This window comes from Onychostruthus taczanowskii, unplaced genomic scaffold (genome assembly GCF_017590055.1).
Source record: "Onychostruthus taczanowskii isolate IOZ18803 unplaced genomic scaffold, ASM1759005v1 scaffold422, whole genome shotgun sequence".
NCBI classification, from domain to species: Eukaryota; Metazoa; Chordata; class Aves; order Passeriformes; family Passeridae; genus Onychostruthus; species Onychostruthus taczanowskii.
The window spans coordinates 7,469-23,415 of NW_024501705.1; the positions used below are offsets into that span (position 1 = coordinate 7,469).

Sequence of the window (15,947 nt, forward strand, 5' to 3'; positions counted from 1 at the left end):
TTCCCCCCCAGGGGCCGTGGCCGTGGCCGAGTTCGTGGCCGAGAGCCCGCGGCTGCTGCGCCTGGACCTGCGCGAGAACGACATCAAGACCGGGGGGCTGATGGCGCTGTCGCTGGCCCTGCGCGTCAACCACTCCCTGCTGCGCCTCGACCTCGACCGCGAGCCCAAGAAGGAGGCGGTGCGTCCCCAAATTCCCAAAAAAAAACCCCCGGGAATTACCGGAAAATTCCGCGCAATTCCCACCAGAAAAAATCCCCGCGGTTCTGGGGCGTTCCTAGCGCCTGAGGTGTTGGGGTTTGGGGTTTAGGGTTTGAGGGTGAGCTCAAGGAGGAGGTGGTGTGGCCTGGAATTCCCAAAAATCCACAGGATTCCCAAAATTTTCCCAGAATTACCAAAAAATTTCAGGAATTCCCCAAAAATCCCCGCGGTTCTGGGGCGTTCCCGGAGCGGGAAACGGCGCCTGAGGCGTTGGGATTTGGGGTTTGGGCATGAGCTCAGGGAGGAGGTGGTGTGGCCTGGAATTCCCAAAAATCCATGAAATTCACAAAATTTTCCCAAAATTCCAGGAATTCCCCAAAAATCCCCACGGTTCTGGGGCGTTCCTGGAGCAGGAAACAGCACCTGAGGCGTTGGGATTTGGGGTTTGAGACGAGCTCAGGGAGGAGCTGGTGTGGCCTGGAATTCCCAAAAATCCATGAAATTCACAAAATTTTCCCAAAATTCCAGGAATTCCCCAAAAATCCCCACGGTTCTGGGGCGTTCCTGGAGCAGGAAACAGCACCTGAGGCGTTGGGATTTGGGGTTTGAGACGAGCTCAGGGAGGAGCTGGTGTGGCCTGGAATTCCCAAAAATCCATGAAATTCACAAAATTTTCCCAAAATTCCAGGAATTCCCCAAAAATCCCCACGGTTCTGGGGCGTTCCTGGAGCAGGAAACAGCACCTGAGGCGTTGGGATTTGGGGTTTGAGACGAGCTCAGGGAGGAGGTGGTGTGGCCTGGAATTCCCAAAAATCCATGGGATTCCCAAAAAATTTCTGAGATTACCAAAGAATTAATGACTTTCCCAAAAAATTTCTGGAATTCCCCAAAAATCCCCATGGTTCTGGGGCTTTCCCGGAGCGGGAAACGGCGCCTGAGGTGTTGGGGGTTTGGGGTTTGAGGGCGAGGCCAAGGAGGAGGTGGCGTGGCCTGGAATTCCCAAAAATCCACGGGATTCCCAAAGTTTTCCCAGAATTACCAAAAAATTTCAGGAATTCCCCAAAAATCCCCGCGGTTCTGGGGCTTTCCTGGAGCGGGAAACGGCGCCTGAGGCGTTGGAATTTGGGGTTTGAAGGTGAGCTCAGGGAGGAGGTGGTGTGGCCTGGAATTCCCAAAAATCCATGAAATTCTTGCAGCTTACAGGTGTGCCCTGTATGACTGACTATGTATGTTATCTATATGTTATATGTCTGTTTTACTTTACTATTAAGGCTGAGATGGAGCTTTAAATCCAAAGTAGCCAGTGAATGTGAGTAACTTCTATAGCATTTGTTGCATAGGCCATGTCTGTTCTTCCTTTAGCCAGATGGAATCTAGTCCATGCTATGGTTATCAAATTTTGAGTTATTTAACCCAATATTTTTAAATAAAAAAGCCTTTTTTTTTTTTTCTTAATGGTGCACATAGCTGCTAAGAGGGAAGTAAATAACCTTTTCTGTAATTCAAGTTATTGGATTTACAGGTACTTTCTGCCTGTTTCAAAGAGAAGTATGAGTAAGGCTTTAAGAGAGGGTTGAAAGCAAGTGTGATGAATAGATAAAAGCAAAAGAAGTCAAAGATAGATTTAAATTGTATTTTAATATAGACTTTAGTAATATGGTAAAAATAGATGTAATCACGAAACCTGACTATCTTAATACATTCCTGCAAGGCAACATGAATTCCAGGATTTCTTAAATGCTGATTATTTCTAACTGTAAAATTGTTATAGTATCCTCTTTTGGATATAATGTAGTGTGTCTAGTGTTTCCTCCCCAAGCGTCTCCAAGCCGGGATGAAAATGGCAAAAAACAATAGAGAAGAATATGTGAGAGTGATGAAAATGACTCCCAGGGAATTGGAAAATAGAAGGGAAATGCAAGTGAATAAAGGGCTAGTTAGGAGAAGGAACAAAATGCTGTAGGGTGAGAAAAGGGATAAGAAAACAAGCTGAGAAAAGGTGGCAGATGTAATAAAATTACATATGTTGCCTTTTGGAAGAAATCAGCTAGTTTAATATGGGAGAGAATTAAGGGCAAAGGATAGAAAGGATTTGAGGATTAAGGACAAGGTGCTCCGGAGGAGTTGTGCAGCAGGTGGTGAAACTGGTGAGTGAAGAGATGGCAGAACTGAATGGAGAAAAGAGAATGTATTGAGATGGGGAAAAGTCCTGACTGTGGGACTTGGGTGAGGGCAACCACAGCCTCAGACCTCAGTTTGCTTGAGCTTGGCAGACTGAGCTCTCTGGTGGGAACAGAAACAAAACAAGGAATTTGGGGTTTGAGTGTGAGCCCAAGGAGGAGGTGGTGTGGCCTGGAATTCCCAGAAATCTATGGGATTCCCAAAATTTTCCCAGAATTACCAAAAAATTTCCGGAATTCCCCAAAAATCCCCGCGGTTCTGGGGCTTTCCTGGAGCGGGAAACGGCGCCTGAGGCGTTGGAATTTGGGGTTTGAAGGTGAGCTCAGGGAGGAGGTGGTGTGGCCTGGAATTCCCAGAAATCTATGGGAGTCCCAAAATTTTCCCAGAATTCCCAAAAAATTCCAGGAATTCCCCAAAAATCCTCGCGGGTATGGGGCGTTCCCAGAGCGGGAAACGGCGCCTGAGGCGTGGGAATTTGGGGTTTGAAGGTGAACTCAGGGAGGAGGTGGTGTGGCCTGGAATTCCCAAAAATCCATGGGATTCCCAAAAAATTTCTGAAATTACCAAAAAATTCATGAAATTCCCAAAAAATTCCCGGAATTCCCCAAAAATCCTCGCGGTTATGGGGCGTTCCCAGAGCGGGAAACGGCGCCTGAGGCGTTGGAATTTGGGGTTTGAAGGTGAGCTCAGGGAGGAGGTGGTGTGGCCTGGAATTCCCAAAAATCCATGAAATTCCCAAAATTTTCCCAAAATTCCCGGAATTCTCCAAAAATCCCCGCGGTTCTGGGGCGTTCCCAGAGCTGGGAACAGCACCTGAGGCGTTGGAATTTGGGGTTTGAGTGTGAGCTCAAGGAGGAGGTGGCGTGGCCCGGAATTCCCAAAATTCCCAAAAATTCATGGAGCCCAAGGAGGAGGTGGTGTGGCCTGGAATTCCCAGAAATCTATGGGATTCCCAAAATTTTCCCAGAATTACCAAAAAATTTCCGGAATTCCCCAAAAATCCCTGCGGTTCTGGGGCGTTCCCGGAGCGGGAAACGGCGCCTGAGGCGTTGGGATTTGCGGATTGGGCACAAGCTCAGGGAGGAGCTGGTGTGGCCTGGAATTCCCAAAAATCCATGAAATTCCCAAAATTTTCCCAAAATTCCCGGAATTCTCCAAAAATCCCCGCGGTTCTGGGGCGTTCCTAGAGCTGGGAACAGCACCTGAGGCGTTGGAATTTGGGGTTTGAGTGTGAGCTCAAGGAGGAGGTGGCGTGGCCCGGAATTCCCAAAATTCCCAAAAATTCATGGCACTCAGAAAAACTTCCCAAAATTCCTGGAAGATTTCCCAAAATTCCCCAAAAATCCCTGGGATTCCGAAGCATTCCGGAGCGGGAAATGGCTCCTGAGGTGGTGGGAGTCGGGGATTTGGGATTTTGGTTCCTGGTGGATTTTCCAGGTTTTTCCTTGGATTTGCCAAATTTTCCTGGGAATTGATTGGGGTTTGAAGGTGAGCTCAGGGAGGAGGTGGTGTGGCCTGGAATTCCCAAAAATCCATGGGATTCCCAAAAAATTTCTGAAATTACCAAAAAATTAGTGAAATTCCCAAAAAATTCCAGGAATTCCCCAAAAATCCCCGCAGTTCTGGGGCTGTTCCCGGAGCGGGAAATGGCGCCTGAGGCGTTGGGATTTGGGGTTTGGGCACGAGCTCAGGGAGGAGGTGGTGTGGCCTGGAATTCCCAAAAATCCATGGGATTCCCAAAAAATTTCTGAAATTACCAAAAAATTAGTGAAATTCCCAAAAAATTCCAGGAATTCCCCAAAAATCCCTGGGATTCCGAAGCATTCCGGAGCGGGAAATGGCACCTGAGGTGGTGGGAGTCGGGGATTTGGGATTTTGGTTCCTGGTGGATTTTCCAGGTTTTTCCTTGGATTTGCCAAATTTTCCTGGGAATTGACCCCTGGGGGGGTTTTGGGGCTAATGGATCATTCCCAGCTCCGGGAATTTTGGGAATCTCCAAGATGCAATTCCCACATTTTTGGGGTCTTTTCCCAGCGGCAAGAATCCATTTTTGAGGCCGGATCCTCTGGATTTCCCCAATTCCCAGCGGGAATTCTGGGAATTCTGCGAATCTCCATTCTCCAACAAATCCCAATCCGAAACCCCCCCAAAAAACTTGGGAAAAACCCCAAAATTCCCCAATTCCCATCCCAAAACCCCGTCTCTTAAAGGGCCAGCTCCACCAGCCCTCAAACCGCGGTTCCCGAGGGGTTTTCCCGGGATTTTCCCGCCATTCCCGGATTTTTCCGCGCAGGTCAAGAGCTTCCTGGAGACGCAGAAGGCGCTGCTGGCCGAGATCCAGAACGGCTGCAAGCGGAATTTCATCCTGGCCAAGGAGAAGGAGGAGAAGGAGCAGCAGCTCCAGCACTCGGCCTCCATGCCCGAGATCTCCGGCAGCGATCCCGAGCCCGGAATTCCCGGAATAATTCCCGGAGGAATTCCCGCCGGCGCTTCCCCCGCCCCGGAGGAGAACGGCGACGCCGCCCCGGCCGGCGATTCCAGCTCGGACACGGAGGAGGAGGAGGAGGAGGAGGATGGTAAGGACTCGAGGGAGGTTGTGGAATCTGGGAATTCCGGGAATTCCGGGAATGGCGAGCGCAGGATTTCCATCTCCAGCCCCGGCAGAGGCCGCAAGATCTTCGTGGTGACGCGGGTGGAGAACATTCCCGAGGGATCCGAGGCTGTTCCCGAGGGATCCGGGGTCGTTCCCGAGGGATCCGGGGTCGTTCCCGAGGGATCCGGGGTCATTCCCAAGGAATCTGGGACTGTTCCCGAGGGATCCAGGATCATTCCCAAGGAACCTGGGACCGTTCCCGAGGGATCCGGGGTCGTTCCCGAGGGATCCGGGGTCATTCCCAAGGAACCTGGGACCGTTCCCGAGGGATCCGGGGTCATTCCAAAGGAATCTGGGACCGTTCCCGAGGGATCCGGGGTCGTTCCCGAGGGCCCGGAATAATTCCCGGAGGAATTCCCGCCGGCGCTTCCCCCGCCCCGGAGGAGAACGGCGACGCCGCCCCGGCCGGCGATTCCAGCTCGGACACGGAGGAGGAGGAGGAGGAGGAGGAGGATGGGAAGGACTCGAGGGAGGTTGTGGAATCTGGGAATTCCGGGAATTCCGGGAATGGCGAGCGCAGGATTTCCATCTCCAGCCCCGGCAGAGGCCGCAAGATCTTCGTGGTGACGCGGGTGGAGAACGTTCCCGAGGGATCCGGGGTCGTTCCCGAGGGATCCGGGGTCATTCCCAAGGAACCTGGGACCGTTCCTGAGGGATCCGGGGTCATTCCCAAGGAATCTGGGACTGTTCCCGAGGGATCCAGGATCATTCCCAAGGAACCTGCGACCGTTCCTGAGGGATCCGGGGTCATTCCCAAGGAACCTGCGACCGTTCCTGAGGGATCCGGGGTCATTCCCAAGGAATCTGGGACCGTTCCCGAGGGATCCGGGGTCGTTCCAGAGGAATCTGGGACTGTTCCCAAGGGATCTGGAGCCGTTCCTGAGGGATCTGGAGACGCTCCTGAGGGATCCGGTGCCATTCCCGATGGATTTGAGACTTTTCCTGAAGGATCCAGGAGCGTTCCCGACAGATCTGGCGCTGTTCCCGATGGATCTGGGACAATTTCCGATGGACCTGGAGCCGTTCCTGATGGATCCGAGGTTGTTCCCGTCGGATCCAGCTCCGTTCCCGATGGATCCGGGACAATTCCCGATGGATCTGGAGCCGTTCCTGTCACGCCCAGCACCATTCCCGATGGATCTGGAGCCGTTCCCGTCGGATCCAGCGTTGTTCCCGACGGATTTGGTGCCGTTCCCGGTGGATCTGGGGTTGTTCCCGATGGATTGGGGGCCATTTCCGATGGATCCAACGCTGTTCCTGCCGGATCCGGGGCCGTTCCTGGTGGATCTGGGGTTGTTCCTGATGGATCCGGGGCCGTTCCCGATGGATTTGGAGCCGTTCCCGACGGATCCGGGGCCGTTCCCGATGGATTTGGAGCCGTTCCCGATGGATTTGGAGCCGTTCCTGACGGATTTGGAGCCGTTCCCGACGGATCCGGGGCTGTTCCCGACAGATCCGGGGCCGTTCCCGATCTGCGGCCGCGCCGGGCCGGCGCCTCCGAGGGAATTCCCTGTGGGAGCCCCTCCCGGGATTCTCCTCTTCCCAACGGGCTCAAGGCGGATTTCGCCCGGGCGCTGCCGGAGCCGGGCCCGGAGGGCGACGGGAAATCGGGAATGTGCGCGGCCGAGCACGGTGAGATCCCCAAAATTCCCAAATTCCAGAGGGCTCGGGGCATTCCCGGGAGTTCTGGGATCCCGGATTTCTGGGGGTTCTGAGATCCCAAATTCCTGAATTCTTGGATTTCTGGGGGTTCTGAGATTCCAAATTCCTTAATTCCCGGATTTCTGGGGGCTCTGAGATCCCAAATTCCTGAATTCCCGGATTTCTGGGGGTACTGAGATCCCAAATTCCTGAATTCCCGAGATTTCTGAGGGCTCTGAGATCCCAAATTCCAGACGGAGTTCCAGGCTCGGGGCATTCCCAGGAGTTCTGGGATCCCGGATTTCTGGGGGTGCTGAGATCCCAAATTCCCGAATTCCCAAATTCCAGAGGGCGTTCCCAGGCTTGGGGCATTCCCGGTAGTTCTGGGATCCCAAATCCCCAAATTTCCAGATTTCTGAGGGTTCTGAGATCCCAAATTCCCAGATTTCTGAGGGTTCTGAGATCCCAAATTCCAGAGGGAGTTCCAGGCTCGGGGCATTCCCGGGAGTTTGGAATTGGGGTGTAAAACTGGGAATGGAGCTGGAATTGGGGAGGAAAAACAGGAAAGGAGCAGGAAAATCCCAAATCCCGGGGTTGGGAACAGGAAAAACTGGGAATGGAGCTGGAATTGGGGTGGAAAAACAGGAAAGGAGCAGGAATTGGGGAGAAAAACTGGGAAAGGAGCAGGAAAATCCCAAATCCCGGGGTTGGGAACAGGAAAAACTGGGAATGCCACAGGAATTGGGGTGAAAAACTGGGAAAAGAGCTGAAAAAAATGGGAAAGGAGCAGGGAAATCCCAAATCCTTGGGTTAAGAAGAGGAAGAAACGGGAAAGGAGCAGGAAACTGCCAAATCCTTGGGTTGGGAAGAGGAAAAAATGGGAAAGGAACAGGAAAATCCCAAATCCTTGGGTTAAGAAGAGGAAGAAACGGGAAAGGAGCAGGAAACTGCCAAATCCTTGGGTTGGGAAGAGGAAAAAATGGGAAAGGAACAGGAAAATCCCAAATCCTTGGGTTAAGAAGAGGAAGAAACGGGAAAGGAGCAGGAAACTGCCAAATCCTTGGGTTGGGAAGAGGAAAAAATGGGAAAGGAACAGGAAAATCCCAAATCCTTGGGTTAAGAAGAGGAAGAAACGGGAAAGGAGCAGGAAACTGCCAAATCCTTGGGTTGGGAAGAGGAAAAAATGGGAAAGGAACAGGAAAATCCCAAATCCTTGGGTTGGGAAGAGGAAAAAATGGGAAAGGAGCAGGGAAATCCCAAATCCTTGGGTTAAGAAGAGGAAGAAACGGGGAATGAGCAGGAAAATCCCAAATCCTTGGGTTGGGAACCAGAAAAAAGGGAAAGGAGCAGGGAATTCCCGAATGCCTGGAATTGCGGGGCCGGTTCCGGAACGTTCCGCGCTCCGTCCCCGCAGAGCTGAGCTGCTCCCGGAACGAGCAGGAGCTGCAGGAGCTGCTCCTGGAGGCCAGCCAGGACACGGCTCCGGAGCCGCTGTGACCGCAGGTGAGCCCGGGAAAAAAATCCCGGAATTCCGGCTCTTCCCGGGCCTGGCAATTCCAGGGAATTTCTGGGAATTATTTCTGGGAATTGCAGGGAATTGCAGCCATCCCGCTCTTCCCACAGGTCCTGGAGGGGGAGGCTCCGGAGCTTTCCCCCTCTCCCCAACTCCGCACAAGATTCCAACCAAACCTCGGGAATTTCGGGACTTTTCTTGGGAAAAGAAAAACGCGAAACACGCAAAAAAAAAAAAAACAACAAAAAAAAACAACGGAATTTTTTTTTTTTTTTTCCCGATTTCTCCTGACTTTTCCCGCCTCCGAGGGGGCAGGGAAGGAGCCGGGACCTTCCTGATCTCCCGGGAATTCCCGGGGTCATTCCCGGCGGGATCCGGCGACACTACAGGGAGCGGGAGTGGCTGGAGCGGCGGGAATTTGGGAATTCCGTCCCTAAAAAAAATCCCGGGATGGGCTGCTCCCGCGGCCCCCCCACGCTTTATTTATTTTTAATTTCCCTTCCTTTCCGGTGGTTTTGGTTTCTTTGGGAATTTTATCCCGGTTTTTTTTCCCCCTTTTTTTCTGGTTTTTCCCCCTTTTTTCCCCGTCTCTATTTATCACCAGCCGCAGAATTCCCGGGAAAACGGGGAAGGTGGAAAAGGGGAGGAGGGAGGGGCTGGAATTCCTCGGCCATCCCAAATTTCCAGAGGTGTGGGGGAGGGGAAATTCCAGCGGGGATTTCCCAGCCCGGAATTCCCGGAATTCCCTGGGAATTCCCGGGGGTCGCTTTTCTTTCTTAAGTGCAATAAAATCTTTCAGGGAGCTGCGGGGGGGAGGGGGATTGGAATTCCGGGGGGATATTCCCAATATTCCGACCGGGAATTTTCGCTGGTGTTTCCTGGGTTTGGGGTTTGTTTTTTTTTTCTGTCTTTTCCCGGTTTTTTTGGGTTTTTTTCCCCCCCTCGTTTTTCCCCGTGGTGGAATTTTTGTTAACGGCTGTTTTCTAATTAAAGGAATTCTGCATTCGTCACCCGCCCTCTTTTTGGGGGCTCATCCCACAATTCCAGGATTTTGGGAATTCATGGATTTGTGGGGGGGAAAAAATCCCAAAATACAGAGCCGGGGGTGGAAGTTTCTTTATTGGGGGATGATCCTGGGGGGTTTTCCTGGGAATTCCGGGTGGGATGGAGTTTGGGAATGGCTCAGATTTGGGCCTTTTTTTGTGAGGATTTTCCCAATTTTCCTTCCCGATTTTCCCTCCCAAAAGAACCCAAGTTTTGGGAAGAGATCCCAAAAATGTCTCAGGGTGGAGGGATCAAAATTCCCTCGGATTCCAGGATCCTTGGGATACCCCTGGATCGTCCCAGTCCCCTCCAAGCATTTCCCAGTCCCGAAAACTGGGAATAAAACCCCTGGAATTTTCTCTGGATCATCCCAGTCCCCTCCAGCACCTCCAAAATCTGGGATCAAAACCCTGGAATTCCCAATCCCAGTCTCCTCCAGCATCTCCCAGTGACAAAAACTGGGAATAAAACCAATAAATTCCCTTTATATCATCCCAAACCCATCCAACATCTCCAAAAAACAGGAATAAAACCCAGGAATTCCCCCTGGATCTCCTCAGTCCCCTCCAGCATCTCCAGGATCACAATTCTGGGATAAATCCCCAGAATTCCCAATTCCCGTTCCCCTAAAAAGATCCCCAAATCCTCCAGGAGCTCACCCTGCCCTCGGTGGTGTCCTGATCCCAATCTCGATCCCAAATGCTGATCCTAAATCCCAAATCCCAATGCCAATCCCAAATCCCCAGTCCCACATCCTGATCCCATGCCTGATGCCAATCCCAAGTCCTGATCCCAAATCCCGATGTCATTCCTGATCCCAAATCCTGATCCCATTCCCAAATCCCGATGTCATTCCTGATCCCAAATCCTGATCCCATTCCCAAATCCCGATGTCATTCCTGATCCCAAATCCCGATCCCATTCCCAAATCCCGATGTCATTCCTGATCCCAAATCCCGACCCCATTCCCAAATCCCGATGTCATTCCTGATCCCAAATCCTGATCCCATTCCCAAATCCCGATGTCGTTCCTGATCCCGAATCCCAGTGCCAGTTCCCATCCCAGATCCCAAATCCCGATCCCAAATCTTGATGCCATTCCTGATCCCAAATCACAAATCTGGATCTTGATCCGAATCCCCAATCCCGATGCCAATCCCAAATCCCAATGCCATTCCAATCCCAGTGCCATTCCAAATCCCAGTGCCATTCCTGATCCCAAGTCACAAATCTTGATCCTGATGCCATTCCCAAATCCTGATGCCATTCCCAACCCCCAATCCTGATGCCAATCCCAAATCCCAATGCCAATCCCAATCCCAGTGCCATTCCAAATCCCGGTGCCATTCCTGATCCCAAATCCCAATGCCAATCCCAAATCCCAGTGCTGTTCCAAATCCCGGTGCCATTCCTGATCCCAAATCCTGATGCCAATCCCAAATCCCAGTGCCATTCCAAATCCCGGTGCCATTCCTGATCCCAAATCCCGATGCCGTTCCAAATCCCGATGCCATTCCTGATCCCAAATCCTGATGCCAATCCCAAATCCCAGTGCTGTTCCAAATCCCGGTGCCATTCCTGATCCCAAATCCTGATGCCAATCCCAATCCCAGTGCCATTCCAAATCCCGATGCCATTCCTGATCCCAAATCCTGATGCCAATCCCAAATCCCAGTGCCATTCCAAATCCCGGTGCCATTCCTGATCCCAAATCCTGATGCCAATCCCAATCCCAGTGCCATTCCCAAATCCTGATACCAATCCCAACCCCCAATCCTGATGCCAATCCCGAATCCTGATGCCATTCCAAATACCGATGCCATTCCCGATCCCAAATCCCCAAATCCCGACCCCAAATCCCGATGCCATTCCTGATCCCAAATCCTGATGCCAATCCCAAATCCCAGTGCCATTCCAAATCCCGGTGCCATTCCTGATCCCAAGTCACAAATCTTGCTCCTGATGCCATTCCCAAATCCCGATACCATTCCCAATCCCCAATCCTGATGCCAATCCCGAATCCTGATGCCATTCCAAATACCGATGCCATTCCCGATCCCAAATCCCCAAATCCCGACCCCAAATCCCCAAATCCCGACCCCAAATCCCCAAATCCCGATCCCAAACCCCGTTCCCGGTGGGGCTCACCGGGCGCTGGGGCACTGCACCCCGTGGGACACCAGCGTGGCCCTGCCCAGCGCCCATAGCAGCCCCATCTGCTGCCAATGCTAATCCCAAATCCCGACCCCAAATCCCGACCCCAAATCCCCAAATATCCCCAAATCCCGATCCCAAACTCCGTTCCCAGCGGGGCTCACCGGGCGCCGGGGCACTGCATCCCTCGGGACACGGGCGCGGCCCTGCCCAGTGCCCGCAGCAGCCCCATCTGCTGCCAGTGCCAATCCCAATCCCAAATCCCAAATCCCGACCCCAAATCCCCAAATCCCCAAATCCCAACCCCAAATCCCCAAATCCCGACCCCAAATCCCCAAATCCCGACCCCAAACCCCGTTCCCGGCGGGGCTCACCGGGCGCCGGGGCACTGCACCCCTCGGGACACGGGCGCAGCCCTGCCCAGCCGCGCCAGCGCCCGCAGCAGCCCCATCTGCTGCCGGATGGAATGGTCCAGGTTGACGGTGACGCCGAGCAGCTGCCGCGCCTCGCCGGCGCCGAAGGGGAAATCCCGCGCCAGGAAGGCCTGGAAGAGCTCGGGGTCGCCGTCCAGGCTCAGCACCTTGCCCAGCGGCTGCCGCAGCGCGCTCAGCTCGCCGGCGTGCTCCTGGAAGACGCTCCAGAGCGATTTCCCCGAGCCGCCCGGCGCCGCCGCGCCCTGCCCGGCGTCCTCCAGGCACTGCAGCGTCCAGCTGAGGCGGCAGGGCCAGCGGTCGGCCAGCACCACCCAGGGCGGTGCAGCAGCAGCCGCAGCGTGATGGGGATGGTGTTGACGATGCGCCGGACGTTGGCGCCGTTCTCCGGCAGGTAGCGGCTCAAAACGTCGCAACCGTCGTGGAGGCACCGGAACGCCTCGTGGATCCACGCCACCGCCTCGGAATCCGCCTCCTTCCAGCTGGGCGCCTCCGGAACGCCGCCGCCGCCGCAGCAGCCGCCGCGGGTTTTGGCGACGTTGCCGGCGATGATGCGGTACATGAGGTCCTCGCGCGTCTGGATGGCGGCGGCCACGCTGCGCAGGCGGGAGCGGGCGCCCATCTCGGGGATGGAGAAGGGCAGCGTGACGGCGCGGTTCAGGTACAGGTAGCCGTTGTCCGCCAGCCCCTTCATGCAGCCCGTCTGCTCCAGGCACGGCACGATGACGCTGGGGTCCACGGCCAGCAGGAAGATGAAGGGCGCGTTGGCGTCCGACAGCAGCGTGGCCATGGCGTTGAAGACTCCGGCCACTTTCTCCGGGTAGCAGAGGTCCAGGCTGGTGATCTCCAGCACCACGCGGAGCCGCCGGCGCTCGAAGACTTCCATGAAAGCCAAATAATCCACCAAGACCTCCACCTCATCGCGGATCTTGCTCATGAAACCCAACTGCCCGGCGAACCTGTCGCTGTTGGTCAAGCGCTCGATCTTCTTCTTCTCGCTGACCAGGAAGTTCTTGAGGATGGACAAGGCGCCCAGCACCAGCGAGGAGCCCGACAGCGAGGCCGCAGCGCTGCCCACCACCTTGAGGGCGTGGTGGTCCTTGATGCCCGGCACCAGCAGGGCCACCAGGAGGATGGCGATGCCCACGGCCAGCACCAGCAGCAGCCCCCAGAGCCGCAGGCAGGTCCCTTTCTTCAGGACCCACTCGCGCTGCGAGAAGCCGGAGGCGAAGCGCGGCCGCGAGCCCAGCACGTGGAAGACGCTGAGCGGCAAGGCGCCGAAGTGCTGCCGGACGTGGTGGCACAGCGTGGTCACCAGCCCGGCCCAGAGCTTGTCGCAGCCGGCGAACTCCCAGGCGCTGAAGCGGATGAAGATGAACTCCAGGTTCTTCCTCCGAAGGTGGCCCTCGGTCACCACGGGCTCGTAGAAGGCCAGGAGCCACAGGGCCTCCAGCAGGCCCCAGCCGTGGGGGCTGCGCGGCTTGCGGTGGCCCCGGCGCAGCTCGGCGGCTTCGCGTTGGGCCATCTCCTCCCGCATGAAGGCTGGCAACAAGAGTGGGGGTTGGGGGTTGGGGTTTGGGGTGGTTTTTGGGGTTGGATTTGGTGTTTGGGGTGGGTGAGATTGGATAGGGTTGGGTTGAGTTGGGTAGGGTTGGGTTGAGTTGGGTTGGGTTGGGTTGAGTTGGTTTGGGTTGGGTTGAGTTGTTGGATCGTATTGAGTTGGGTTGAGTTGGATTGGGTTGAGTTGGGTTGGGTTGAGTTACTTTTGAGACGGAATGCATGGGATGAGTTGGGATTTGGGATTTGGGATCAGGGTGTGTGGATGGGATGGAGCTCCAGGGCTCGTAGAAGGCTTGGGGATGGATTTGGGGTTTGGGATGGGGTTGGGTTGGGTTGGGTTGGATGGGGTTTGGGATTTGGGATTGGGTGAGGTGGGATTTGGTATGGGAAGTGGGATTTGATTGGAGTGGGGGACACCAAAAATGGGAGGAGAAATGGGATTGGGGATGGGAATTTGGGACTGGGATGGGATTTGGGGTTTGGGACGAGACTTGGGGTTGGAGGTGATTTTTGGGGTGGGATTTGGGTTTTGGAGTAGGATTTGGGATTTGGGATGGGATTTGGGGTTGGGATGGCGTTGGGTTGGATGGGATGGGATTTGGGGTGAGATTTGGGACTGGGATGGGATTTGGGACTGGGATGGGATTTGGGATGGAATTTGGGACTGGGGATGGAATTTGGAACTGGGATGGGATTTGGGATTTGGGATGGAATTTGGGACTCAGATATGTTTTGGGATTTGGGATGGAATTTGGGACTGGGATGGAATTTGGAACTGGGATGGGATTTGAGACTGGGATGGGATTTGGGACTGGGATGGGATTTGGGACTTAGATATGTTTTGGGATTTGGGATGGAATTTGGGACTGGGATGGGATTTGGGACTGGGGATGGAATTTGGAACTGGGATGGGATTTGGGACTGGGGATGGAATTTGGGACTGAGATATGTTTTGGGATTTGGGATGGAATTTGGGACTGGGATGGAATTTGGGACTGGGATGGGATTTGGGACTGAGATATGTTTTGGGATTTGGGATGGAATTTGGGACTGGGATGGGAATTTGGGACTGGGGGATGGAATTTGGTGTTGAATTGAGGATTGGGCTGGAATTTGGGACTGCGCTGAGACCCCAGACCTTCAGGAAACACCCCCAGGCACAGAAAACCCCAAATCCGCTGCTCCCAATTCCCAAATTCCCGAATTCCCGAATTCCCGGATTCCCGAATTCCCGACCCACCGGTGACCTTGTCCAGCAGGGACTCCAGGCGGTGGCCGCAGGGCGCGTAGAAGCCGACGGTGACCGGCGTGGCCGTGTGGCACAGGGTGCGCGACAGGCAGCGGCAGTAGATGTCATCCTCCGTGGGGGGCTCTGGATTGGGATTGGGATTGGGATTGGGATTGATCGGGTTTTGGGGTCATTCTCCATGGGGGATTCTGGAATGGGATTTGGGGTGTGGTATTGGGATGAGATTCCGGATTTGGGATCAGGATTGGCGTTGGGATTGGGGATTTGGTATTTGGGATCAGGATTTAGGATTTGGGAAGTGGATTTGGGGTTTGGGATCAGGACTTGGCATTGGCATCGGGGATTTGGGATTTGGGATCAGGGATTTGGGATTGGCATCGGGGATTTGGGATTGGGGATTTGGTGTTTGGGATCAGGATTTGGAACCAGGATTTGGAATCGGGATCTGGGATTTGGGATTTGGGATCAGAATTTGGGACCAGGATTTGGGATGGGGATCAGGGATTTGGGATCGGGATTTGGGGTTTGGGGTTTGGGATCAGGATTTGGGGTTTGGGGTTTGGGATGGGGATCAGGGATTTGGGATTGGGGTTTGGGGTTTGGGATCAGGATTTGGGGTTTGGGATGGGGATCAGGGATTTGGGGTTTGGGATTGGGGTTTGGGGTTTGGGATCAGGACGTACCTTGGAGCTCCGGGGCCGCTCCCTCGGCGGGGGCTCCGTGGGGGCACGGCCGGGGGGAGCCCCCCGGGCCCAGCCAGGCCTCGCTCTCCTCGCACCCCCCTGGGGACATCCCCGGGGACAGCCCGGGGGACATCTCCAGGGACAGCCCCGAGGAACAGCAGGAACCCTGCGGGGACAGGGACACCGTGGGGACACCCTGGGGACATTCCTGGGGACAACTCTGGGGACAGCCCCGGGGACAGCCCGGGGGACATCTCCAGGGACAGCCCCGAGGAACAGCAGGAACCCTGCGGGGACAGGGACACCGTGGGGACACCCTGGGGACATTCCTGGGGACAACTCTGGGGACATCCCCGGGGACAGCCCGGGGGACATCTCCAGGGACAGCCCCGAGGAACAGCAGGAACCCTGCGGGGACAGGGACACCTTGGGGACATCCTGGGGACACTTTGGGGACACCCTGGGGACAGCCCTGGGGACACCCTGGGGACAGCCCCAGCCCCGAGGAACAGCAGGAACCCTGCGGGGACAGGGACACCTTGGGGACAGCCCTAGGGACACCTTGGGGACATCCTGGGGACACCTTGGGGACAGCCCTGGGGACATCTCTGGGGACAGCCCTGGGGACATCTCTGGGGAC

The 15,947-nt window shown here is 54.9% G+C and overlaps 2 protein-coding genes across 2 annotated transcripts in view; one reads left to right on the forward strand and one right to left on the reverse strand.

Moving 5' to 3' along the window:
* LOC121340722 (protein phosphatase 1 regulatory subunit 37-like) overlaps positions 1-9,196 on the forward strand; it is a gene marked incomplete at its 5' end in the record, with an annotated part of 16,657 nt that extends 7,461 nt beyond the window's left edge. Inside the window, 5 exon segments of the mRNA XM_041413657.1 lie at positions 12-178; positions 4,673-5,364; positions 5,367-6,664; positions 8,088-8,176; positions 8,297-9,196. Coding sequence (XP_041269591.1) covers positions 12-178; positions 4,673-5,364; positions 5,367-6,664; positions 8,088-8,170 — 2,240 coding nt within the window.
* A 2,558-nt stretch (positions 9,197-11,754) lies between these two features.
* On the reverse strand, positions 11,755-15,451 carry NKPD1 (NTPase KAP family P-loop domain containing 1). Its single transcript, XM_041413656.1, is given in 4 exon segments — positions 11,755-12,143; positions 12,146-13,357; positions 14,616-14,747; positions 15,308-15,451. Coding segments are annotated over 4 exon segments (1,866 nt in total). The 5' UTR covers positions 15,441-15,451.
* Between the last annotated feature and the right edge of the window lie 496 nt (positions 15,452-15,947).